The sequence below is a fragment of the Schistocerca gregaria genome, chromosome 1 (assembly GCF_023897955.1).
Source record: "Schistocerca gregaria isolate iqSchGreg1 chromosome 1, iqSchGreg1.2, whole genome shotgun sequence".
NCBI lineage: Eukaryota > Metazoa > Arthropoda > Insecta > Orthoptera > Acrididae > Schistocerca > Schistocerca gregaria.
This window is the reverse complement of record NC_064920.1, coordinates 576,890,756-576,918,327: the sequence shown is the minus strand read 5'-3', so window position 1 is coordinate 576,918,327 and position 27,572 is coordinate 576,890,756. Positions and strand designations below refer to the sequence as shown.

At 40.4% G+C, this 27,572-nt stretch overlaps 1 protein-coding gene across 1 annotated transcript in view; it reads left to right on the top strand.

Annotated features, from left to right (window-relative positions):
• LOC126356695 (DNA-directed RNA polymerase III subunit RPC1) overlaps positions 1-26,093 on the top strand; it is a 182,078-nt gene extending 155,985 nt beyond the window's left edge. Inside the window, exons 23-25 of the mRNA XM_050007391.1 lie at positions 5,550-5,734; positions 17,195-17,363; positions 25,818-26,093. Of these exons, the coding sequence (XP_049863348.1) occupies positions 5,550-5,734; positions 17,195-17,363; positions 25,818-26,030 (567 nt within the window). The 3' untranslated portion in view covers positions 26,031-26,093. The remainder of the gene's footprint in view (positions 1-5,549; positions 5,735-17,194; positions 17,364-25,817) is intronic.
• The last annotated feature ends 1,479 nt before the right edge of the window (positions 26,094-27,572 follow it).

Below are 27,572 nucleotides of genomic sequence, written 5' to 3'. Positions count from 1 at the left end.
ACAGGACAGTACTCTTTGTGCATGACACATTATAACAAACTCACTAGTATATTAGCAGCAGTGCTACATTACTCCTCCTCATATCCATGTGTGTTACTTTACTGCCATTTCAGGAAATGAATAATGAAGGATTCAGTTGATAAGTCAATGGTGGATTACTGATTGTATCATTGATTACAAAGGCCAACAATGGAAAAACTTTTTTGCTGAAATTACCTTATTCTTATGTATTTTAGGGTGGTAAATCCAAATATGATACTTAAAAAAACTGTATCACCCACCATTTCTTCACATTTTACAGTTAAATTTATTAAATTAAGTGATTTCTTAAAGAATTTAACTGCTTTTATATAGTTAAAATAATATAAAGAGGAGGTGTAATAGATACAATGTTAAACAAGTTTAAAACTTTAGTATGTTAAATGAGTGTGAAAGTTCACTTTTTGAACAGTCACCTTGATTACTTCCTGGACAATGGGAGATGTTAGTGAGGAGCAAGGAGAGCATTTTCACCAGAACATTAAACTGATGGAAAAATGCTACTAAGGCCGCTGGAACACCAACATGATAGGGGACTGCTGTTGGTCACTGTATGTTTGTATGTATGTATGTACTCATGGTAGAAAAAGCTACACAAGCTACACATATCATTGTTTTAAGTAGCTTACTGTAAATGCAAACCATGCTTATGTTGTAAGAAAGTGTTTCATTAATTTCCCCATTTACCATATAACATAGGATTGTTATACTATATAATAAAAAGCTTATTGCTTGAAAACTATGGGTGATACAAAAAAAACTAAGGCTAGATTTGGATTCAGCTCATAAAAATCTATAAAGATCAGCTATCAAATTAAAAAAAAAATTTTAAAAATTTTTTTCATTGGCCTCTGTTGTTGAAATTGTTACTCCTTCAAGACCAGTTTCAACTACACTTCACTTTAGTAACATACTGTATGCCACAATACAAAATTAACTGCTACATGCTGAATTTTTTATACCATAAAATATGACTCAAAAAGACTGAATATATTGTCAATTACATCCAAACACACACGTCACACATCTGCATCTAGTGAACCGTGCCGACCACCTCCAACTCCCAAATCTGACTTCTTATAGGGAAGAAACAGAGGGCTAAAGACCACACAATGATAAATTAACATTCACATAAAATAATGCTGTAAGAGAGCAAAACTTCAAAAGACAAGTGCAATATCAAATCTGTGAAAAAAAAGTTCAGAATAATGTTCAAGAAAAATGTAAGTGAAGAAAAATTATGTACAAAACCCGTTTAACATATAGTAACTGCTGCAATTAATATGAAGGAAACAATAAATCAATAGGCGCACATTAAATGAAAATCTTCAATTGTCTCCCAGCAAAATCAAATGGGCTTGCAGTATTAGGCTTTTAAGAAATGTTATTGTTTGTATAATGTAATTAACAAAATGATTAAAGGTATATGTGAAATTAATCAACTTTCAGCTACATGTGATGTGGCATAGAACCTTGTTCACAAAGATATTAATAAATTTTAAATCAGCAAGTTTTAGTCCTTCTTCTTAAACAAACTCATTATGTTTTGAGGAGTATACTTAAAGAGGATCGTCATTTGATAAATATTATCATTGTGAACAAACATTAAAGATTAAGTATGTGATATATAAAATGTACACACAAATTGCATTATGTTTCAGTCTTAGTCAAATTAATAGTGACGATTAGTATGCTAAGAAATGAAGAAAGGACGTAAAAGGGCTTAGAGACATGTTTGTGATACACAGTTTAAATAAGTAAATGTATGTTTGTCATAAATACCTCAAAGTTTTTTACATATCCAGATGTGAATGTACATTATGTTGCAGTATTTAATTTTAATTATTCAGTTCTCCCATGGATACTGTGTTTTGTAAAGAACATAACCGACACTTACTTCATCAGTGCAGCTGAAATCTCACCTCGTTGCCCATGTGGATGTGTGTACAAACACACTGACTCCCATGGAGCCTCTTGTGGAAGGATCAGGAAGCAGCACATTCATCACAGTTGTGATTAACAGCACCACATAGCGGAAAGTGTGTCTACTGTGAGCCACTTGTTTGCACTAAATGACATAGCAGTGATGTAGTGTTGTGCATCAGTACTTCATAAATAACAAAAAAGAAAACAGAAAGAAGCACAACGTAGAAACAATACTCAAGTTGCCTACACAGTTGAACATGTAACTACTTGTGACATGTAAAATAGCTTGAAGCAGTTCAAAGATATGATTTCATAACACACTATCACTGGGAGGATTCTCAATCAGTCTGCTACACATTGTCAATCATAAAAAATCATTGAATGAGTTTCTGCATAAATCAAAGTGTTGAAAGTTATAATGAGATGTTATTGCCTGACAATAAACATGAAGTTTCTTCCTCTTCTTCTTTCAGAAATTATCATACAGTCTCCTTCTTCTTCTCCTGCTGTTTTACAATCTACTGTTCCAACTAAATTTCATCACCAAAAGTGTTGTGTGGTTCCAACAGCAATTCTTTGACAAACGTTCTTCAGCTTGGAATGTTGTTTCAAACTCGGGAGATGATGTGAAATTTTCCATACAGTACTTTCCTCATCTGTCTTTACCAACATTCTAAGTGTTGCCCCCAAATACATCCTAATCTTATCTGCCTCACTAGGAATCTGTCAACATGAAACTTAAATCATCCATTGGTAGTAAAATTGTAAATCGTTTATTGGGGTAGTATTTATCGTAGTTTTCTTGGATTATCAAATCTATACCCTCTTTTATCAAGCTTAAATTAATTTCAAAATTGTCATTATGTGTGGCTTTGGCAAATTGATCTATCTCATAACATTAATTTCAAGTGACATCATGAATTATTATATACAGTTCTGTAATCAGATAGACTTCTTGTTCCCATAAGATGGAGACAGAATTTCTCTTCATCATGTTGTTTACTGCCTTGAGTATTGTCAGAATGTTCAGTGTTTGTCGATCCTGTAACCTCTTTCTTTGGATCTGTGAAACACGTGTGAGTCATTATGGGTATTGGTCACTTTTTGGTCCAGTGTTTTTGTGAATTTCATGTTTGGTCTCCATTATCTTTGAACTGATTTTTTATCATTAACTTTTGAATATCTGCCTTCAGCTCTTGATCCAATTTTGATTATCTGCTCCCATTCCATTGTCACATCATTACTTCCTACATTTTTGACATGATTATTGTCTATTCCTGCATCTAATGGTTCGTGTTGTGTGTTTAAATTTGAACTTTCACTTGCAATTGTTGCTACAGCTGCTATAGTTTGACTTCTGCCAACTAGCTCGTATTCGTTAATAACATTCATGCTAATTCTATCTTGACTGAAATTGTCTTCATAATTAATTATGTCACAATTCTCTCTTTTTCTAGTCAAAATATGCAGACTTCACATTCAGTTTATGTAATTTAGATAATAGTTCACAGTCTACAGCTTTTTTCTGTGCAGTAATGGTTGAAAGATTGAGGTGCCGCTGAGAATTCCAAATGCACTCACCATACATGGATCCTGATGATTGGGCTCCAGATCAAAAAATTCTTGCAGGATGCAATGTCCTTGTCACCAGCCTCCATATATAACATGTTGGCAGGATATAATTAGCAACAGTGTTACATTACTCCTTTTTGCCTCCAACTATCCAATTAATTCCTATCTCTTTGATTGCATTAGAGGAAGCAGACTATGAACGATTGAGTTGGTAATGGTTAATGGTGGTTCACCGATTGCTGATAATATTATTTATTATTGAAAAATTGTTACTCCTTCCAAACCAGTTTCAACTACACTTCACTTTAGTAACATCTCATATGCCACAACACAAAATTATCTACTTCACACTGAAACTTTTTAGACAATGAAAACATGACACAAATAGATAGAATATGTTGTCAATCACATATGAACACACGCATCCCATGCACCTGCATCCGGTGAATACAGTCGACCAACTACAACTCCCAACTCTGGCTGCTAACTGAATTATTATGCCTAATGTGTGCATGAAACAACACAGCAATAAAAATTCAAGGTGCCTTATCAGGGGTAAAGATTAATTTTAACTGCGGGAGACAGCCTAACCAACAGTAGGTGCATTAATACATTTTTCATCTTGTAGCAATGCTAAGCAATAATCGTACAAAAATGTCAAAAAATAGTAAATATTCAAATGTGTCAGGGCACAGGATCCTCTTAACATATGACCAGTGAGATCTCCATGTCTGTCTGTGATAGAAAATATGAGGGGCCAGTTCGGGTGTCAACTCCATCTCAGTGCCAGTGTCTTGGAAACAGACTATAAGATGAACACCAACAAAAGCAAAATGAGGGTAATGGAATGTAGCCGAACTAAATCAGTTGATGATCAGAAAATTACTCTGCACAAAATAGATCTAAAAAAAGTGTAAATACCCTTGCTGTTTTGGATCATGTTCAAATTTCATCGAGTGTTTTTGAACGATCCCTAGTGGTTCCACACTGTATAACAGTGCAGAAATTACAGTGGCATCACGCTCCAAATGTAATACAGAGGGGTAACAGACCCACAATGTCCTCAGACAAGGGTTGGCTTATATGTGGAGGTGCCAACAGTGTCAAAGGTTGTCAAGAATATGTGTAAATGGATGCTTCAAGGAAAGGGGTGGTTTCATTGATACCTTTTGTGACACCTCCTGTATTTTAGTGTCAATTCTGAGCAGCAGTTGTATGAAATGTTTTCCTGAACCAATCATAAGAAAACCTGGTGATTTCAATGCCGGGCATCGCACTTCTGATCTTCACCGCAGAAGCGTCTAAGGAAGGGGTGATAGACGGGTGACATGTGGGTGGTGTGATGTCCTTCCCAACATATGACACATCCACAGTGTCTTTGAGCAGAATTATGGTGGAATTTGGTTTCAATGTAATATCATTAAACTACTTTACACCTCACATGTACTTCTGAGCTCTGAATTTTCTTTCTTCTGTGTGTACACCTTCTAGTACGAAGCATCCCTGAACCAGAGGGTGAGTTCGCAGGGGGCTATACTTTTGTAGCCTCAGTGATGGAGGACTTAAGCACCCGTAAGCCCTGTTTCTAAATTCTTCTTCACAGTGGGGAAAATAACAAGGTTTCAGAAGAGTGTTTCGTTAATTCTTTTATGCAGTGTAGATTAAGAAATAGGATGGTAAAAGTAGTAGATAAGTTTTATTATTTGGGCAACAAAATAACTGACGATGCCTGAAGTATAGAAGACCATCAAGAGAAATGAAAACATTTCCGAGAAAGAGGAAGTTGTTAAAATCTAATATAAATTATACCTTTCACCACTCATACCACTTCGAAACTGTAAATCAGATGTGTGTCTTTATCTCTGTATAGAAAACTGGAGAAAAATCGCTGCCTACACTGTAAATGTTCAGTGTTTGTTACCAAGCTTAGAGACAGTGGAAATGTTTGTATTGTGCAGTATAGAAAAATTACTGAAAACTTACCTGAAGTTTATTTCATTTCCATTTTGTAGGGTCTTCCATCAGTGAGCAGAGCAGTGATCCACAATGATGATTCTGGTGGTCAAACAAGATACAAACTCTTAGTGGAAGGTGATAACCTACGAGAAGTGATGGCAACACATGGGGTGAAGGGAACACGTACTACTTCTAATAATATTTATGAAGTGTATACAACTCTTGGTATTGAAGCAGCCAGGTAACATTTTTCAGTAATGTTGTTTTATTTGAACTCTAGTTTAAATATAATTTATATTGAACATTCCACTTAACTTGACAGTGTGAATGCACATAGAAATCAGAATTGGAAAAAAAATTATTTGAATGATGAGTAATTATACAGATAAAAATTATTTCTCATTATTTGTGAACAACAAATAAAAATATTTATTTGAAGAATTACTCATTTACACAAATAAAAAGGTTTATCTGTCATTTGTGAATAAAAGGGTATACAAATAAAATACTTTTCAAATACAATTCTTTTTCGTTTGTAACACAGATATATTTTTTCTTGCTATTAGACTAGCTTTCAGAACAATTCTCCTTTCAGACATTTCACCAGACAATTTTATTGACTTCTGAAGATTTACCATTCTGGCATATGAAAAAACATTTTCCAGATGTTAAAAGGGAGTAGTGGAATGTTGTATCCACTGAAAAATCATCCTTGTTGAGGTTAATGATCAGAGATCTTCAGATCACAATTTCTTCAGCAAAAAATTGAGAATTCATCAAATCTGTGCTAGATTTTGAGCAATAATTTCACTGTGGTTCCTACATAGCTTCATCACTGGAATCTTCTGATTAGAAATTGAAAAGTGAATTTTAGAATCAAAAAATGAATTTCCTTCTTCTGTTAGAACTTTATTTTCAGACTCACCACCTGATTTCTTCAGCAAATACATACCTGAAATTTCTTATAAGCCTTTCTTGATCATGGACTGCAATGCTTTTAAATCAGGAAAAAACAGTGCTGCAATAATACCTTCATGTTTTAAAAAAACGTGTAACAATGAAAACAATCAATTATTGCCAATATAATGCAAATGCATTGTTAAAAAATATCAACTCTCAAAGTGGCGCAGGTGAACACACAAAAAGGTGTAACATTTACAAGCTTTCAGAGGCAGTGGCTCCTTCTTCTGGCGGAAGATTTTAAGGGGAAAAAAGAGGGGTGAAGGAAAAGGACTGAAGAGGTTTAGGAAAAGGGGTACAGTTCAGAAACATCACCCACAACCCCGGGTCAGGTGACAGATGGGATGAGAAGGGAAGATTCATCCCATCTTGTAAGTCTTGCCTGACACAGGATTCTGGGTGATTTTCCTGAACTATACTCTTTCTAAACCTTCCCAGTCCTTTTCCTTCATCCTGCTTCCTTCTCCTTCAACTCTTCTGCCAGAAGAAGGAGCCATGGGCACCAAAATATTAGTCACTACAAAAACAGCCCTATAACTCAGTATGTTCACTTATTCACACTTGACACTGAGGGAGCAGAAATTTGAGCACAGTGACTTTGTTTCTGTAGGCTCAAAATTTCTGACATAAAATACGTTTTTGTTTTTTTCATGCATAAAACTGTTCTCTTTTTTCCCCCATAACTGTCATTAATGTGCAACTTTTTGCTGACAGAGTCAATTAAGTTTGTTGTATAAAATGATAATATCGTTGTTAAATGGATACCCCAGTCAGCTATTACAAACCCAGGCCCTGAGTGCCATTGTATCTTGAATCACATCTCCAAACATAGTAGTCTTCCCTCGCATATGCTGAACCTAGTATGCAGTGATGAGAATGAGTGCGTGAAGGTCACATCCTTCTACATTTTAAAATGCAGTCACTCACTGGCAAGACTGTTTTAATCAATAAGGAGTTGTTTGAAGAGCAAATAATTTATTTAAACTTCCAGTGTCTTGCTAGACCTGACACCTATTTGTTTTCGTAGCTGATATCTTGATTGTGAGAAACTTGAAGAATTTGTGAGGGCATTACATGCTAACAATCCATAGACATAGGTCACCCTGATTAACAAGCATGAGTGAACTCACTGTTCATTTTTACTTTTCCTTTTACACATACAGAGCAGTAATACTATATAAGTATGTCTGATATTTACTAAAGAGACCCGAAGTCATCTGTGGATACTTTGCCCTACAAAACTTGCTTGAACTATACTTACTATAGTTACCCAATAGAAAAATATAAACCCTCCCTGATGTAGATACTCAAGCCAATGTTCGCCTAGAAAAGTTATCATACAAGAGTACAAACAATGTACACACATTTTAGTCCAGAAGGGGGACATAAATTCTGAACATCATTTTAGGAAAAGAAATGGTTAACTCAGACCATGATTTACATAGGAGAGAGACGAGAAGAATCTTTGTTCCTTTTCATCTTATTGCTAATAACCATGGTAGCCAACCTGATAGCATCGGCTATCCAAGTGATTATCTGTGAAAACAGAGTTCCTTGTCATAAGGAAAACTTCCTAGTTCCTTACGCAAGTACTAACCGGTACACTGGTCCCCAGAACACTGACAGTTTCTCTCTTAGAGCTGTCATTTCTTTACATTTCCTACACACAAAACATAAAACATGTCCGTCGTTGCTGAACCCTTTTAAGAGTAGCAGAATGGATTAGTTCCTTGATCATCCTGAAATTGCATGTTAAGATTTACCCTGAATACCCAAATACATCTTGTGATGTCATTCTTACTTCCTGCTTAGCCAGGGTACATACTCAACATTGTTAGAAAATGAGTGCAATACTCTCCCACTAAGCCTGAATGTATGTTACTGCCTGTCTCATACTCTACAAAAACGCCATATATACATTAATCTTACATCTTACAGCTACCAAAAGTCCTAAATATTATCCCTCCAAGCACCCAGTATGTCTTTGGAAGTTTCAGTTGACATTCTCATTCCACAAATTTTGAAGTTTGTAAATAAACCTTAACTTTGAATTACTCAGGTATGAGAAACTTTTTATCCTGAATAGCATATACCCCCTTTCCTCCTGTGAACTTTTATTGGTGAGCACAGCTGCCTGAGGATGATGTGTGCTTTTGATAACAAATGGTCCCTCTTATGTGGTAGTGTATCACTTTTTAAACTTTGCTTTTGACTTCTTAGCAACACTAGGACTCCTGTATCGAATAGTACTGATGTTCCTATTTCCTATTTTTTTTCTTTTATCTCTTTCAATACAAGTTGTACTTCCTTCATTGCATATAATGTTAATGTATTCGGTTCATCATAAGAATAAAGAGCTTAGACCAGCATGTCATTCTTAACCTGCCCTGTAGGCAGTGTACCGACCATACACAAATGTCTATAGGTCTATGACCACAAAACCACAATACTTCACTCTGTTAATTAAATTTTGTTTGAATCCACTGTGTACTAGTGTTGTCAATTATAGCTTTTATTTGCTGTGTGTGGGTTGAACTACTACCAGCAGCAGCTCACTGTGTTGTGTCGGTCATAGCTCTCATAGCTGCCATCACTGTGTGTGGGTTCAATTGTTACTGGCAGTAGCTTACTGTGTTGTGTCGGCTGTAGTTTTCATAGCTGCAGGTGGTGATGAGGTCTCTCTGCACTTGCTCTGATGCCGGAACATCGGCTGCTGCACCCCCCTGCCACCCAATAGCCCAATGAACAACTCAAACAGAAGATGCACAAAACCAAGCCAAGACAAATGTGTTCAGTAATAAATAATAGTAATAATAATAATAATAATAATAATAATAATAACAATATATACACTCCTGGAAATGGAAAAAAGAACACATTGACACCGGTGTGTTAGACCCACCATACTTGCTCCGGTCACTGCGAGAGGGCTGTACAAGCAATGATCACACGCACGGCACAGCGTACACACCAGGAACCGCGGTGTTGGCCGTCGAATGGCGCTAGCTGCGCAGCATTTGTGCACCGCCGCCGTCAGTGTCAGCCAGTTTGCCGTGGCATACGGAGCTCCATCGCAGTCTTTAACACTGGTAGCATGCCGCGACAGCGTGGACGTGAACCGTATGTGCAGTTGACGGACTTTGAGCGAGGGCGTATAGTGGGCATGCGGGAGGCCGGGTGGACGTACGGCCGAATTGCTCAACACGTGGGGCGTGAGGTCTCCACAGTACATCGATGTTGTCGCCAGTGGTCGGCGGAACGTGCACGTGCCCGTCGACCTGGGACCGGACCGCAGCGACGCACGGATGTACGCCAAGACCGTAGGATCCTACGCAGTGCCGTAGGGGACCGCACCGCCACTTCCCAGCAAATTAGGGACACTGTTGCACCTGGGGTATCGACGAGGACCATTCGCAACCGTCTCCATGAAGCTGGGCTACGGTCCCGCACACCGTTAGGCCGTCTTCCGCTCACGCCCCAACATCGTGCAGCCAGCCTCCAGTGGTGTCGCGAGAGGCGTGAATGGAGGGACGAATGGAGACGTGTCGTCTTCAGCGATGAGAGTCGCTTCTGCCTTGGTGCCAATGATGGTCGTATGCGTGTTTGGCGCCGTGCAGGTGAGCGCCACAATCAGGACTGCATACGACCGAGGCACACAGGGCCAACACCCGGCATCATGGTATGGGGAGCCATCTCCTACACTGGCCGTACACCTCTGGTGATCGTCGAGGGGACACTGAATAGTGCACGGTACATCCAAACCGTCATCGAACCCATCGTTCTACCATTCCTAGACCGGCAAGGGAACTTGCTGTTCCAACAGGACAATGCACGTCCGCATGTATCCCGTGCCACCCAACGTGCTCTAGAAGGTGTAAGTCAACTACCCTGGCCAGCAAGATCTCCGGATCTGTCCCCCATTGAGCATATTTGGGACTGGATGAAGCGTCGTCTCACGCGGTCTGCACGTCCAGCACGAACGCTGGTCCAACTGAGGCGCCAGGTGGAAATGGCATGGCAAGCCGTTCCACAGGACTACATCCAGCATCTCTACGATCGTCTCCATGGGAGAATAGCAGCCTGCATTGCTGCGAAAGGTGGATATACACTGTACTAGTGCCGACATTGTGCATGCTCTGTTGCCTGTGTCTATGTGCCTGTGGTTCTGTCAGTGTGATCATGTGATGTATCTGACCCCAGGAATGTGTCAATAAAGTTTCCCCTTCCTGGGACAATGAATTCACGGTGTTCTTATTTCAATTTCCACGAGTGTATATATAGGAACACTCACTACACTAAATATACACACTAGGCAGAGATCAGATCAGAGATCGGAACCAACCAACACACAGAAGAAACCCGCAAAACCGGCATGGCAACACTGGCTACAGATCAGAATAGAAAAACTGAGAAAAGACATTGGACATTGGACAGCTAACACAATTTATAAGACATCAAATGTCAGAAAAAAAAGAAAAAGGTTAGGTAAAATCTCACAAAAAGGAGCGATAGACCAATTAGATGAAAAGAAGCAGAAATTACAAGCATTGGCCAAACGACTTAGAAAATACAAAAAAAGTGAAAATAGAAGGAAACAAAACCAAACATTCAACACAAACCAAAAGAAATTTTACCAGACAATAGATAACACACACATTAAAATAGACAATCCACCAAACATAACAGACATTGAACGCTTCTGGAGCAACATATGGTCAAACCTGGTACAACATAACAGGCATGCATCTACATCTACATCTACATCTACATCCGTACTCCGCAAGCCACCTGACGGTGTGTGGCGGAGGGTACCCTGAGTACCTCTATCGGTTCTCCCTTCTATTCCAGTCTCGTATTGTACGTGGAAAGAAGGATTGCCGGTATGCTTCTGTGTGGGCTCTAATCTCTCTGATTTTATCCTCATGGTCTCTTCGCGAGATATACGTAGGAGGGAGCAATATACTGCTTGACTCTTCGGTGAAGGTATGTTTTCGAAACTTTAACAAAAGCCCGTACCGAGCTACTGAGCGTCTCTCCTGCAGAGTCTTCCACTGGAGTTTATCTATCATCTCCGTAACGCTTTCGCAATTACTAAATGATCCTGTAACGAAGCGCGCTGCTCTCCGTTGGATCTTCTCTATCTCTTCTATCAACCCTACCTGGTGCGGATCCCACACTGCTGAGCAGTATTCAAGCATTGGGCGAACAAGCGTACTGTAACCTACTTCCTTTGTTGTCGGATTGCACGGTGAATAGAAGCAGAAACAGACACATACAAGGTGATACCACAAATGCCTGAAGTGATAATTTTGCAACATGAAGTCACCAAAGCAATTAATTCTACTCACAATTGGAAAGCCCCTGGAAAAGATAAAATAGCAAGTTTCTGGCTAAAGTAGTTCACCTCAACACATTCACATCTAACTAAATTATTTAACAAAATAGAAAGAAACTTCCACATGGGAAAAATATATTAAAAACAAAGATTCCAAGACTTACCAAGCGGGAAAGCGCCAGTAGACATGCACAATAAATAAAACAAACAAACACACACACAGAATTTCTAGCTTTTGCAACCGACGGTTGCTTCTTCAGGAAAGAGGGGAGGAGAGGGAAAGACGAAAGGATGTGGGTTTTAAGGGAGAGGGTAAGGAGTCATTCCAATCCCGGGAGCGGAAAAAAGGACAGGTGTACACTCGCGCGCGCGCACACACACACTCACACATCCATCCGCACATACACAGACACAAGCAGACATTTGTAAAGGCAAAAAAGACTCAAAAATACAAATCACTGTGTGAAATTTTTTATGTAGTAGAATTACAGAACCACAGTGTTGACTTTCAAAAAGAAACTGTGATAAGCAATCTCAGTCATTGTATTCCCTTAATATAACTGGGCAATTACAGAGTTCCAACTTTTGGGAAGTTATACGCGTTTTAAGGTCTGAGAGATGGCGAAGTCATCTGCGATTGTTGTGCCACCTTCCTTTCCACCAAAAAGTGATGATGACACCATCGCAAAATACAGGGTAAGGAGCCATTCTAGCCTGAGAAAATGGCATCAGAGGTGTCCAGCAGCTGTTTTGAATACCATATAAACACCTGAATGAGGGTGAAATTGCAATAGTGGAAATAAGAAGTTTAACAGTCACTGGCATAACCATGATGTCTTTCAAAAAATTTAAATGACTATGAATCCCAGTTATGGAAAGTTAATTAACGATGTATTAGTTCTGCAATTATAGGAAACTGAGTCACACCCCACAGGCAAAATTCGTAGAACTGTTACATGGTTGATAAAAATGTCCTCTATCAAACAGATTGTTCAAAAAAGTGTGTTTCACTCAGCCTCGCTACCACCAAGAGATTATGGGTCGCCAAAGGTGCACAAAGAACATCTTCCTTTAAGAACTAGAGTGAGTGATATTGGTTTGCCCATATATTCAGTTAAAAAGTTCTTGACAACATTATTACTACTGTATGTGGGCCGATTGGATTCATTTATCAAGAAATTGGCTAACTTTGTCAGTAAATTAAACGGCATAGTGGGCCAGCCGGAGGAGATATTAGTTAGTTTTGATGTGGCACCACTGTTTACTATGATGAAGTATTGCAACAGCTGAATCTAATTTTTTCCTCTTGGTATTGCAGAACTCTTTGAATATTGCCTCAGAGCCACGTACTTCAAATGGAACAATGAGTTCTGTGAACAGATAGATGGTGTGGCCATGGAGAGTCCTGTAAGCCCAGCTACAGCAATTTTCTTTATGGAAAAACTCGAGGAGCACACACTGGAAACCGCCAACAAGAAACTGAATAAGGTTCCAGTACATGGATGATACATTTGTTTTGTGGAGGCTTGGCAGAGAAAAACTAAGTTGTTTTCACAAACATCTCAGTGCGATTAATTCAAAAATTAAGTTTACCATGGAGGTGGAGGCGGATGAAAGATTAACTTTTTCTTGATGTGCTCATTTTCAAGAAAGATAATGTTAACTTAGACCACATGGCTTACCAAAATCCCACACATACTGACTGTTAACTGCACCGGGATTTGAACCACCATCCACAACATAAGTGAAACATCATAAAAATTTTGCCAGATAGAGCAAGGAACATCTGCAAAACAGAGCTGCTGATGCACAATTGAAACATCTTACCAATGCATTGCTCAAGAATGGTTATTTGTCGGGGAATTTACAGGATTCTATGTAGTTGTAGGAAGCTGTATGTGGGTACAACAAAAGAATGGTCAAGAAATGACGAGAGGAGCATAAGGGCAGTTGCAGAAGAGGGAGACTGACAGATCAGCTGTTGCCGAACATGTTCTGTGGCCAATAGACAATCACATTCATTTTGATAGGACTCAAGTACTGGCAGCCACAAGCAGGTAACATTAAAAGCTGTACGGAGAGGCCATAGAGATCATAAACACCACAGGAATTTCAGTAGGAAGGAGGAAGGCTTGAAACTGAATGACATTAGGATTCTAGTGCTGAAGGTGATGTGTACCAGTCTTTCACCACGGGGTGATAGCAACAGCGGAAGATGGCAGTTGCCAATCGCCTACCATGCTCTCGTAATCGAAACATGTGATATCAAGCCACTCTGTGGAAGCATGTGTAAACTGAATTTTGCTGGAGTCAGTAGTGAGCAAGGATGTGAATGAATGGGAATGAAACATTTGGTTTAAATATGAAAGTCATTCAGCGACGACACAATAGCCTGGAAAATTTTATTAATTGTGTCAATCCTATTTTGTTAATACTTTATATGTATATATTATGTCTGTACGTTTCTGGCTTGTCTGATACTGTTGTACCAAATGATCTATGGATGAATAAATAAAACACACTATCACGTGCAAATTCTGACATCTGTTTCCAGCACAAATTAATATGGCTGGAGAACACCTGCCCAACATTGGTCGCCAGTATGCACAAGAGCACACCCACCTCCTAATGCTGAACAACTTAATGATAATGGTAGTTTATGATTTTTATGTAGTTGAAGAAGACTGGCCATGGCTTCCTGAAACAACATTCAATTTTACTATCAGAGAATGCTTATAGTAGACTCTGAAGAGCGCAGTCTTGTTATACCATTGGTGTGTACATCAGCACTTCATGTATGGGAAAAATGCATTAACTGAAAATAGAAAACACATTTTCTGTCCTGGAAGTGAGGAAAAAAGGTGTGAAAAATTAATGTGGAGAAAACCTCCACTTCTAGAAACTGGATGTTATCAAATCCTGGAGATGGAACACAGCAAGCACACTAAACTGTCACCTAGGTTCAATTCTAGGCCAGTAGCCAAAGAAATAAAATTGTTTCAGGAGGTTTCCCACATTTATTTCTTTGGATGCTGGCCTGTGTTACACTTTACCCTAAAAATGTAAAAATGTAGCTTTAAAAACACAAGTTATTAAATTTTAACTATGCTTTAAAAAACAGAATGGATGAAAATAATGCAATACATTTGCCAATATGATCAGATGTAATCGTTTGTAAGCAAACAGTGTTAAAGTTCAATGATCATTTTTAAAGTTTATTTTCTATTTCTTCACTTTTAGGAATCAATGGGAATCTTGCTGGTTATTTTCATTAATAATCAACAGGAGTTGCTCAAGTTTTCTTGTATCAAAAACAACAATTTTAGAACCTTCCACCTGTTGCAGAAATCTCTGAGAACACCTGTGTAAGAGATAGACTGCTTGCAGATGCCTAATACAGGTACAAGAACACTATGGGAAGGATATGAGCAAAGTGCACGTGGAGGGCGGATGGGAGTGCAAGAGAGGTATGGGAACACTAGGGAAATAAAATGATTGCGCCTGGAGGGCATAGATGAATGTGGAAGCACTTAGTATGTAAACTGGCTGTGCCTGGGGGGCATGGAAGAGTGCAGGACGACTAGGGATGTAAAAATATCCCTGGAGGGCATAGTTGGGTGCCCATGCACTAAGGATGTAAACTAATTGTACTTTGAGGGCATTGACTGGTGTGAGGACACTTGGGGTGTAAGGAAATGAGTACATGCATTAGGCACGGAAAGGATAGTCATAAAACAGTTTGTAGATTATGCACAAAAAAGAGGATCAGAAATTGTGTGCATGGATTAGGCACGGGTGGCCAGGGGTAGAGAATATCTACATCTACCTACATCTACATCCATACTCCGCAAGCCACCTGACGGTGTGTGGCGGAGGGTACCCTGAGTACCTCTATCGGTTCTCCCTTCTATTCCAGTCTTGTATTGTTTGTGGAAAGAAGGATTGTCGGTATGCTTCTGTGTGGGCTCTGATCTCTCTGATTTTATCCTCATGGTCTCTTCGCGAGATATACGTAGGAGGGAGCAATATACTCCTTGACTCTTCGGTGAAGGTATGTTCTCGAAACTTTAACAAAAGCCCATACCGAGCTACTGAGCGTCTCTCCTGCAGAGTCTTCCACTGGAGTTTATCTATCATCTCCGTAACGCTTTCACGATTACTAAATGATCCTGTAACAAAGGGTGCTGCTCTCCATTGGATCTTCTCTATCTCTTCTATGAACCCTATCTGGTACAGATCCTACACTGTTGAGCAGTATTCAAGCAGTGGGCAAAAAAGCGTACTTTAACCTACTTCCTTTGTTTTCAGATTGCATTTCCTTAGGATTCTTCCAATTAATCTCAGTCTGGCATCTGCTTTCCCGTTTTGAAGCCTATTTTGGGACATAGTTTTAATCAGCCAGGAAGATTCATAGTTGGCAAGGTCTTTCACTTCAACTGTCTCACTCTTGCCCTCTTGGTATTCCATCTCAGGATCTTATTGAAACATCCTTATTTTCTTGACAGTACAAACTTTTCCAAATAATAGGATTCGATTTGCACATTTCTTAAAGATGATCGTCACTCAGTTGTTTTTGTGTTTGTCATTCATCTGTTTGTCAGCCAGCTTGTTGCACATTTTCCATATTTTCAGTTGTGGTTGGTCGCCTTTAGAATATTGAGAGTTGTTGCAATCATCCGTATGCTCATTCAGCAGTCAGTGTTCTAAGTATAGCGGACACAAGACACATTTTGTCACTCTTACTGATTGCTGTTCGCCCATCCACCATTCCTGGTCCTCCTTAAATGACTCCACCGACCTTTAAAGTAGACAATATTACGAAGCATTGTCCTCATAGTCTTACTGAATCATTTGGTAGATTTCATCAATACTTTAGTTGAGTTTAGCACAACACTTGATTTTGTACCATTGTTGTAGTGTTGTCCAAATCACGTGTTGTGATATGTGCACTATGAAGTAGTTCACAAAAACAACAATCCTGATGCTGCCTAAGTTTGGAACATACAGAGGTAACTGGCTGCTTTTGAGCCCATTAGGACAAATAGGAGTCTTACTAAGGTGCTGTGAGTTTTTCCTAAAGATGGTTGGGTTGGTCGTTACAATATTGTGCATAAAAATGAAAGAAAACAACACATCACTATAGAAGTGCTGCTATCCAGACACAATTTGTATTTTAGTAAGTCATCATTCATTTTAAATTCATCGAGCATTGCTATCCCTTTAGTGTGCAATTTACAGTGTCTGTATTAAATAACAATTAAGTATACTCTCTGCTGTGCACTTTACACTGATATTCATAATAATAGGGACGTAGATATAGATTGTTTGCATACGGTTCTTTGCTTTCTCACCATTTTCCATTACTGAAGAAAAAGCATATGAGAGAAATGTTTTTATTTCCTTTAGGTCTACAATAATGACAGAGATAAAATTGGTAATGGAAAATCATGGCATGAGTATCGATAGACGACATCCAATGCTTGTCGCAGATCTCATGACTAGCAGAGGGGAAGTCCTTGGAATCACTCGATATGGGCTGGCCAAAATGAAGGAATCTATTCTGAACCTGGCTTCTGTAAGTATACATTAGCTGATTATAACATACTCTCAATTATTTTGTATTTTTTCTATCTTTCAGAAACAGGCACATAATGTTCTCAGTATTGGCAATAATAAGATACAGAACAGTGTCTTATTTAAAAGATGAAATAAAAAAAAGAAAAAAAGACATTCAGTGACACCGTATACCTGACTAAGCACTTGCGTAGGTTTTAAAGCCAATTGATGTCTAAAACTGGGTGCAGCTGATGAAGACTCATTATGTCCAAGTGCACAGACAATGTAGTGCAGTGATGTGGTGAGTTGCAGATGATAGAACTGATGCTGTTGCTTTGTGTGAATTAGACGAGACAAAACAGTATTGTTATAGAACCAGCAATAAGCTCAGAGTACATTAAAATATGAGAGCTGATAATGTTAGATGAGTGCAGTAGACAAAGTTTCAAGATGACCTTTGTTACATTCTGTGTAATAGAATGGTGTCGATTGGGAAGTACAACACCTTTATGACTACAGGCCATTCCTAATGGATGAGCTGTGCCAATGAGCATTAGTGTTCAGTGCTCCACTCTTGCATCACAGAAGAATCTTAAAGTAAAATTCATGTCACTGCACTACTGAAAAGCATAAAAATAATATTAGTCTTAGAAACTAATGTACTTCCTCACTTCAACATGATGTCTGGGACTTACTGTTGTAGATTCGTCGGCCAGGTCTTTGTCAACTGTTCACGTTACCGCCCCTGACTTTGAAAATACTCTTTTAAAATGGTTGGAGAACAGTTTAGAAAGTGATGTCAGATCAGATAGTGCCAAGAAAATTGAAAGTGAATGTAATTGAGAATCAGAACATTGTGAAACTGAAGGCAAACTTTTTATGCCACTTGTGAATTCCTTGAGTGAAACAAGTGAATAAAGTGATGAAGACAGAAGTGTAGAGACTGAATCTTTAGCTAAAGGTCCTGCTAGAAATATATTTGGTTGAAACAAATATTGCTTTTTATCAAAGCCTCTTTTTTTGAGTGATTCTGTGTTTGGCAGCATAACACCATTCATTTACCAACAGTGTGATGATGACCTGCTCAAGTAGATAATAATCCAGAACCCCTTGCCACTTGGAATGTGCTTTAACTGACAGTATTTTTTGAGTATGATATTGATATGGACTAATATAAAAATGAACAAAGAAAAGCCTGAAACTATTGTAACTGTCTTGTATTAATCAGATTTATGTGAATTAGAACCATTTTTCAATTTACTGTTTCATTCAGCTGTTTTCAAATCCAGCAGATAAGTTTACAAATCATTTTATGCCCCAGATTGTACTGGATGAGACATATTTGTGTGTGTTACACCCAAAAACTGGTTTGACACACTTTTAACATGCTTGAAATGATGGTCATGCAACCTGTTTTGAAAGCAAGCAGAACAATCCTGTAGCTTGAATATTAGAAATTTCTACAAAATTTATTAATAAATGTCAAATGTTTTACTCCCCTCAGGGGGCTCAGCATTCGTTTGCTGGGTACGGGCTTGGCAAACGCGGGGTCCTCGAGCTGTGGACTGGTTTGCGCCGCCAGTCTGCTGATACCGTAAGCTCTGGGAATGCTTCAGCGACCACCGTGTGGCGCAACGGTGGAACGTTGTGTGTCTCAGGGACCGGGGATCTTGGCTTGGTTGCCTGGATCACGAGGACGGTACATACCTTCAATCTTAAGGTGTGCTGCGCGCCGATAAGGTGCATGGCTGTTGAGATGGAACAGTCGCTAGCGGGCAACCTCTGGGGAACCTGCCGCACCTTAGTTGTACAAGGCTTATCCAGGCATGTGGGGCTCTGTCTGGATGGACGTAAGTTTCCCCAGCTGCTCATGGGATGACCATGAATACCACGAATTCTTCCTCTTTTTCCTCCTTCTAATTTTTTGCTGGCCAGTGGGATGGGTGGACCGTTGGTAGGCTCTACCGCCCAATCCAACAAGAGGGCTAGGTTAGCCAGTCCTCCTGACTCCGGCTTCAGCAAACGTACAGCAGTTCAGAGTAACAGAGCACATACTGAAAACCAGAATGTGTTTTTAATTATAAAAAGGAAAGAGGGTTCGTTTGAAAAGGTTTCGCCATTCTATATCCAAAAGGGTCTAGAAGGAATAGCTGGAACTTTAAAATCAGTGAAGCGTTTACGGAATGGGACACTACTTGTTGAAACATCAACTGCTCAGCAAGCAGTTAACCTTCAAACAGCTAAAAGCTTGGGGGAATACACTATCCATACAGAGCTTCACAGCACCCTGAACTCCAGTAAGGGTGTTGTTACCTGTAGGGATCTCGTGGACATTCCTGTAGAAGAATTAAAGAGTGAGGGGGCTCAGGAGGGAATTGTTGACGTTCAGAACATCATGAAAAGGGTGGATGGGAACCTAGTGAAATCTGACTCCTTCATTCTTACTTTCAATACCCCCAAACTCCCAGAACACGTCAAGGCAGGATTTCTTCGACTAAACGTTCGGTCTTATGTCCCAAACCCAATGCGCTGTTTTAAGTGCCAGCGTTTTGGGCATACAACTCTAGGGTGTAAGGGAGAAGCGATGTGTGGCAACTGTAGTAAGGCTGCCCATGACGGAATTCACTGTTCGTCGCCTGTCAGATGTATAAACTGTTCTGAAAGCCACCCTGTTTGGAGTAGGGACTGTAGAATCTTCCTAGAGGAACGTAAAATACAAGAAATAAAAACAACTAAGCGTATCCCCTACAGTGAAGCCAAAAAGATCTTTAAGGCCATGCAGCCCCCACATTTGTTATGTCCTTTGCTTCCATTGTTCAGATGCCGCCTCTGAAGGTCGATGCATCTACACAGACGGAGGTTGTTATTGTTGGCACGAACACGTGCACATGTCAGTGCACTTGTAAGGCAGCAACTGTATCAGAGCCTGTAGCCCCTCCTAGAACAGCAGAGAAAGGTACAGTAGCTAACATTGAAGAGCCCCAGGCATCTTCGATTGCTGAGGCTGTTCCAAAGCCGAGCATGGTCATAAACACCCCAGCTCCAGTTTCAGCAAAGCCCTCTAACCAAAGGAAAGCACATGTGAAGCAGCACCAACAGATTAAATCCACAGGTAAACCCACGGATCATGTCAATGTGGTCCCGCTAGACGCTTCATCAGACTCTTCCCCAGAGCTGATGGAGTCTGAGAATATGGAGCAATCATCTCACCCCAAGACTGAGCCGCCACCCGCTGCAGTCTCCCCACCTTGGCGGAAAGAGAGGCAGAAAATACAACCACCCTGATGGCTCCCATACTACAATGGAACCTGCAAGGGTTCAGGACACATGTGGAGGAACTACGTCTATTGATTCAGGATAGACCTATGTGTGTAAGTCTGCAAGAGACAAATTTCAGTGAAACATACACCCCTGAGCTACGTGGTTATGTCCTCCACAAAAAGGACGACCTGAGTGGACAGAGAGCTCGAGGAGGAGTAGGTATCTTCGTCAACACCGACTACCACACCTCGCCTCTCTCCCTCATGACGGATTTACAGGCAGTTGCAATATTAGTACATGTGCGCCATATGCTAACAGTATGTTCGCTTTACCTGCCCCCACATGATGTGCTTGACGAAGAGGCTCTCAGTGATCTTCTTACACAGCTCCCTTACCCATTCATCCTCTGTGGTGATTTTAATGCACACAATATGCTTTGGGGCTCTGTGAGTACTTGCCCCAGGGGTAGAGCAATTGAGAGGCTTCTTCTGTCTACCAGTGCCCATTTTCTAAATACAGGTCAAAGCACGCATTTTTGCATTGCAACTGGGTCATTCTCTCCCATTGATCTATTGCTTTGCTCTCCAGCCATCGCCCACACTGCTGCATGGGAAGTGGTTGATGACTTACACGGCAGCGATCACTTCCCCATCCGGATTCACCTGCCACATGCAGTGGAACCAGAAAGGAAATCGCCTCGATGGGTGCTCGATAGAGCCAACTGGGCACTGTATAGTCAACTCGCCCAGTTTGAACATCGGGTCAGTGTCTAGGAATGGGTGGATCATATTACTGAAGTGATCCACCGCGCCAGTGAAGCGTCCATCCCACAGTCCACGGGACAATCGAAGCGGCAGCCTGTCCCTTGGTGGAGCGACGAATGCCGCTGTGCAATCAGGGCTAGGCGGGCAGCTGTGCGTAGGTTCAAATTCCGGCCAACTGTAGAGAACCTTGCAGCTTTTCGGGTGTCGTCGGATTATATGAGAGAGCAAGAAGAGGTCATGGCAGCAGTTCCTTAACACCATTAATCGTTCTATACGAAGTTCCATTGTATGGGAGACCATCAGGAGAATTTCTGGGAGAGGTGGGAGGTGCCCTATGGCTGCTATAATGTGGAATGGTACTCTCCAAACGACCCCAAAAGATATTGCCGAGTCTATGGCGGCTCATTTTGCAGCTATTACTGCAACCACCAGTCAGAATCCAGCTTTCCAGCCCCACAGAGTGGCTGCTGATAGAAGCAGTTTTGACTTCCGCTCACCCAATACAGAAGAGTACAACTGCTCGTTTTCCATGTGGGAACTGGATTCTGCATTGTGTAGGGCTCGTGATACATCCCCTGGTCAGGATAGAATCCACTATAGCATGCTGCGGCACCTCACAGGGACAAATAAAGAAATCCTCCTCCGACTTTTTAATCTAGTTTGGATGTCCGGTCACTTCCCCGACTCGTGGCGTGAAGCAATTTTAATTCCTCTTTTAAAACCTGGGAAAGACCGCACGTGCCCGGGTAGTTACCGTAGTGTTGCCTTCACTGGCTGCGTGGGAAAGGCCTTGGAGCGGATGGTCAACCGCCGCCTTGTCTGGATGTTAGAATCCAGACAACTCCTTAGTCGCTTTCAGTGTGGGTTCAGGAGGTATCGCTCCACCTTTGATAACCTGGCCCTCCTGGAGGTGGCCATACAACAGGCTTTCCTGCACCAGCATCACCTGTTGGGAATATTTTTTGATATTGAAAAGGCATACGACACTACTTGGAGGCATCTTATCATCAGGCAGCTCCACGAATGGGGTTTTCGTGGATGTCTTCCCAATCTTATTCGGTTCTTCCTGTCGCCATGTTATTTTCGGTACCGAGTCGGAGACGTACTGTCTAGTCGCTTTGAACAAGAGAACGGTGTCCCTCAAGGTAGTGTTTTAAGTGTGACAGTCTTTGCTATTGCTATTAATAGTATTACGTCTGTTGTGCAAAGTCCTGTGCAGTGTTCCTTGTTTGTGGACGATTTCTCTGTATTTTGCTCTTTTTCAAGCCTTGCGATGATGACTCGTCAGTTGGAACTCACTCTGCAACGTTTGGATGAATGGGCAGAGAAGAATGGTTTTAAGTTTTCAACTTATAAGTCGGTGTGTGTCCTTTTTAACCGTTCTCGTTTCATTTTTGACTTGCCTGAGTTGAGGATGAGGGACACCGTTCTGAATTTTAAAGACACGGTGAAGTTTCTGGGCCTCACTTTTGATTCTAAGCTTACGTGGCTGCCACACATTAAGGAACTGAAAAAACGGTCTCTTAAGGCGCTGTCTATTTTAAAATGTCTTAGTCACCTCACATGGGGTGCAGACAGGACTTGTCTGCTCCGGTTTTACAGAGCCTTCGTGCGGTCCCGGCTTGATTATGGATGCACGGTGTATAGGTCTGCAAGACCCACTTATTTGAAGCTGTTGGATGTGGTGCACCATGAGGGGATTCGGCTGGCCACTGGGGCTTTCAGAACGAGTCCCGTACCGAGCTTGTGTGCAGAGGCAGGTGAACCGCCACTTCACCTCCGGCGGTGTCTACTAATGGTGCGCCAGGCCTATCAAACATTTTCCACACCATACACGCCTGCATACCACACTGTTGCTCAGCCTCCACTGGAAAGGCTTTTTTGCAAGCGGCAACGAGCAACAAGGCCCTATCAGATTCGTGCAAAGGATTGCATTTTAGAGATGGGTGTGGCCGGTTTTAATGTTTCATGTCGAGGTTGGAGCAGATACCCACCTTGGCTCCTCCAGAGGCCCAGACTGATTTTAGATTTGGCAAATTATAAGAAAGACAGTACATCAGATTTTACTTTCAAATCTTTATTTTTTAACATTTTAGATAGGCATCATGATTTTACAGTAGTATACACTGATGGATCCCAACAGGGGGATTTTCTTGGCTGCTCAGTAGTGTTCCCTGAATGTGTCATCAGGATTCGCCTTCCCCAGGAATACACTGTTTTTTCCGCAGAACTTCACGTGATCCTGAAGGCATTGGAGCAGATACGGTGTACTCAGGTCAAAAACTTTCTAATTTGCTCCGACTCAATGAGCGCATTACAGTCACTGCAGAACCTGTACCCAGCGGAGAAGTTGGAACAGCTGATTTACGACCAACTGTACATCCTCCAACGACAGGGGAAGCAAGTGTCCTTTTGCTGGGTGCCAGGGCATGTGGGCATACGGGGAAATGAACAAGCTGATAGAGCTGCCAAGGACGCCTGCAGATTTGCAAGGTATTGTTTCTGTGCTGCGGCAGAAGTGTATGCAATTGTGGTAGGAGGAATGGCTGGCGGTGAGAGAAAATAAGCTGCGATTGGTGAAACCCACCATCCAGCCGTGGTGTTCCTCCTGCCGGTCACCTAGGCATGACAAAGTGACCCTTACACATCTTCACATAGGGCACTGTCCTCTTACACATGCCTTCTTACTACGGCAAGAGGAAGCCCCGCTGTGTGATGCCTGTGGCGTACAAATCACTGTACGCCACATTTTAGTTGAGTGTGATTTATATCGTTCTGTCAGGGCGGAAGTTAATATTAGTGGGGATCTGCCCTCGATTCTAGCCGATGACGAGCTGAGTGTCAAGAAAGTTTTAAGGTACTGTGATGTTTTTGGGCTTCAGCCAAAAATTTTAGGTTGGAATTTTTAGTGTGTTGCCGAGTGGCTTACCCCTCCTTTTTATACTTGTAATAGGCCAGTTCCAAACATGTGCTATGTGTTTCATTTTAACCCTTTCACCTACGTTCTCTTGCAGTTATACTCTTTATGTGCTGCATTCCACTTTGCAACTGTAGACGTGCAAACTGCCTATGTAGCCTTTCACTTTTAATTTTAGTCCTATTTTAGCACTTGCTGCATTTTAGTGACACTCATCCGTTGTTGTTTCCGTTCGGGCGCTAAAGACAACACTGTTGAATGCCCATATCCACCATATCCACCATCCACCATCAAATGTTTTACAGTATTGGAGAATTTGCGTGTATAGATGAAACGCTGGCACCATTTCGTGTTATGCAGATTCATAATATACGTTCTGAATGAAACATGCAAGTATGGCTTAGAAGTCATGTGCCTTACTGATACTCGCACAGGTTATCTGTTAAATGCATTTGTTTACTCAGTAGAGTAGTCCCAAGAAACAACTCTAGGCTGGCTAAATCGATTGAAAAGACTAACGTCAATATTACTGCATACAGCTGGTTTAGCTTAACTAATTCAGCAATATGTCTCAGGTCAAGAGGACTAATGTATGTAGTAATAATGAAAAAAGTAAAAGAGAAATTCTACAAGAATTCTTACTGTAAGGACAAGCAAGGAAGTTGGTGCTGCTATGTATGTAGTCATGCATGATCTAAGTTTAGTTCCATTTGTGCTAAAAAAGGGTAGTGATTCTAATTTTCTCTATGCACCATGATAAAAGTAGAGACGGTTATACAGGAAAACCATAAATGATGTCATACTGTAATTTAAGTGTTGTTGATGCCCTAGATGAGTAGTGAGCTAGTTATTTTGAGCAGCTCTTATGATTTTTCAGTAGAATGTTTGATGCATTTAGGGGAGAAAAGGAAATTTACAAAAAATTAATCATCTAAATAATTTCGAATGCTCATTGATTGATGTGTAGTGACTGTTCACACATTTTCCTGTATCTGTGCCTCTTTTTCGCATAAGAGGTGAGTTTCTTTTAAATTTGTTCCTGAATGAGCTGACAGCAGGATGTGACCTTTAATAATGTTAGAACTTGGCACATGATGATGTGGCTGATAAAGTCTTGTTCAGCAGTATTCAGTCAGTAGCATTTCCATAATAATCTTTTTTTTTTGTAAGAGGGAAAGCTGGAAAGGTGGTGTAAGGACCTGAAGAACTTCAATGTTAAATACTGTCATAAGATTATGCATTACCCTTAGCTAACCAATGCCATCTGTAACTTCTGCTATAGTAAATAAGTATTCCTTTTGTTTATGCAAATAATCAGTGAAGTTATTATCAGACAATAACCAGCATTGTTAGTATGCTGTAAGGGCTAATAGTACAGTTATTTTCTTTTTATACAGTTCACTTCTTTGTTATGCATAGTTCAGATCTTAATGCAGCTACTAAGTGATACACGTTGAATGCTAGCCAATCTGTGTTTTTGTACACTGTATTATTTAAATACTAAAATGTTATTTTATCTCTTTTGTTACAGTTTGAAAAAACTGCAGATCATCTATTTGATGCAGCTTACTACGGCCAGAAAGATGCTATTACTGGTGTCAGCGAATCAATAATTATGGGAATACCCATGTCCATTGGAACAGGAATCTTCAAACTCTTACATAAATATCCTTTTAAAGATTTTATTGGGTTTTTTAAACACTTTACATTAGAAAACATGATACCCACATCAAATCATCCTTGACTTTTTGAACTTATTTTCTGTTGGTGTTTGGGGTACATATCATGCAGCCACTAGCTTTTTAAGGAAGTGGTGCAGTGGATGATAAAAATAATTATGTGAAGACTTACAGAGCATACAGTAGCTGATAACAGATAAAAATCATGTTTCATGAACACCGGCAACAAATACAATTACTATTTTAGATTATCCAGAGGAAAAAACCAACAAATAGTATAAACACACTCAATTTGTTCTGAAGTGAATCTGCTACATAACTGTCTGGTTATATGATAGCTTACATCATGTAGAAGTTTAGTGGTATGTAGATATAGCATAATTATCCGGTGGTCCATGGGATAGTGCAGAAAGTCTTTGTGGGAATTATTGCAGATTACAATCATATGTACAAACATAATCTTTTAAAAAATCCATGTAGTTTCTGCCGCTTGTATTTTTTGATGCCAGAATCGAGGCGATAGTAATGAGGAACTCGTGTTTCAGTTTGATAGGTCTCTTGGAAAGTGTCATTTCCTGGTTGTAGTACTGCGCAAAAATAAATGATTTTCTAATTTTGATTTGCATGAACAAGTGGATACTAACACCTAGTCTTCAAAGGAAACTGGAATGAGGAAAGGCATCCATATGACGGAAGTGCCCTCTACTGCATGTCCAATATACAAACCATAAACCATGCTCCTCTGTGTGAAATAGGATGAAGATTAATTTACTGGCAGTCTCTGTGCCATTGTGTTTCTTGCCAGTCTTCTTAGTGTTGTATGCTCTCACTTTAATTCCAGGGCTGTTGTCAGAGGCATTAAAATCATGGATATGGAAATGCTCATTGTACACTGAACCCTTTGCAAGGAAGTTAATGTACTTCTTTGCCCAGAGAAAGTTCACTGAACCTCATACTCCTGGTGCTTGCCACCTTCTGTGTTATGTTCATAAGATAAATATTGTTGTCTCTCCATACTGTTGAAGTGTTAAGAGCCAATAAGCCGATATGATCATGATATCATTCAGTCCAGGTAGACTGAAGAAGCAGAGAGTAATCAGTTATTTTTGACCCATCAGTTAATATTTTACTCATTATCCTTGGTCGGACTTTCTACCAGTAAGGTTTCTGCATCAGTCATTACCATTAGTTCTTATAAATAGCCAATTGTGGAATGTTAAGCTGTCTTCCTGCTTTCTGCATAAACATGTGGGTTACTTAGACACCTCACTTGAAAATGCTCAACTGTTTCTTCAGTCACTGCCAGTCCATTTACTGGGGCATTCAGGCATCTGGTGGATTTCAACTGTGAATGCCATGACTGGAATACTCTCTTTCAAATTCTGAAGGTGGCAGGGGTAAAATACAGGAAGCGAAAGGCTATTTACAATTTGTTCAGAAACCAGATGGCAGTTATAAGAGTCGAGGGGCATGAAAGGGAAGCAGTGGTTGGGAAGGGAGTGAGACAGGGTTGTAGCCTCTTCCCAATGTTATTCAATCTGTATATTGAGCAAGCAGTAAAGGAAACAAAAGAAAAATTCGGAGTAGGTATTAAAATCCATGGAAAA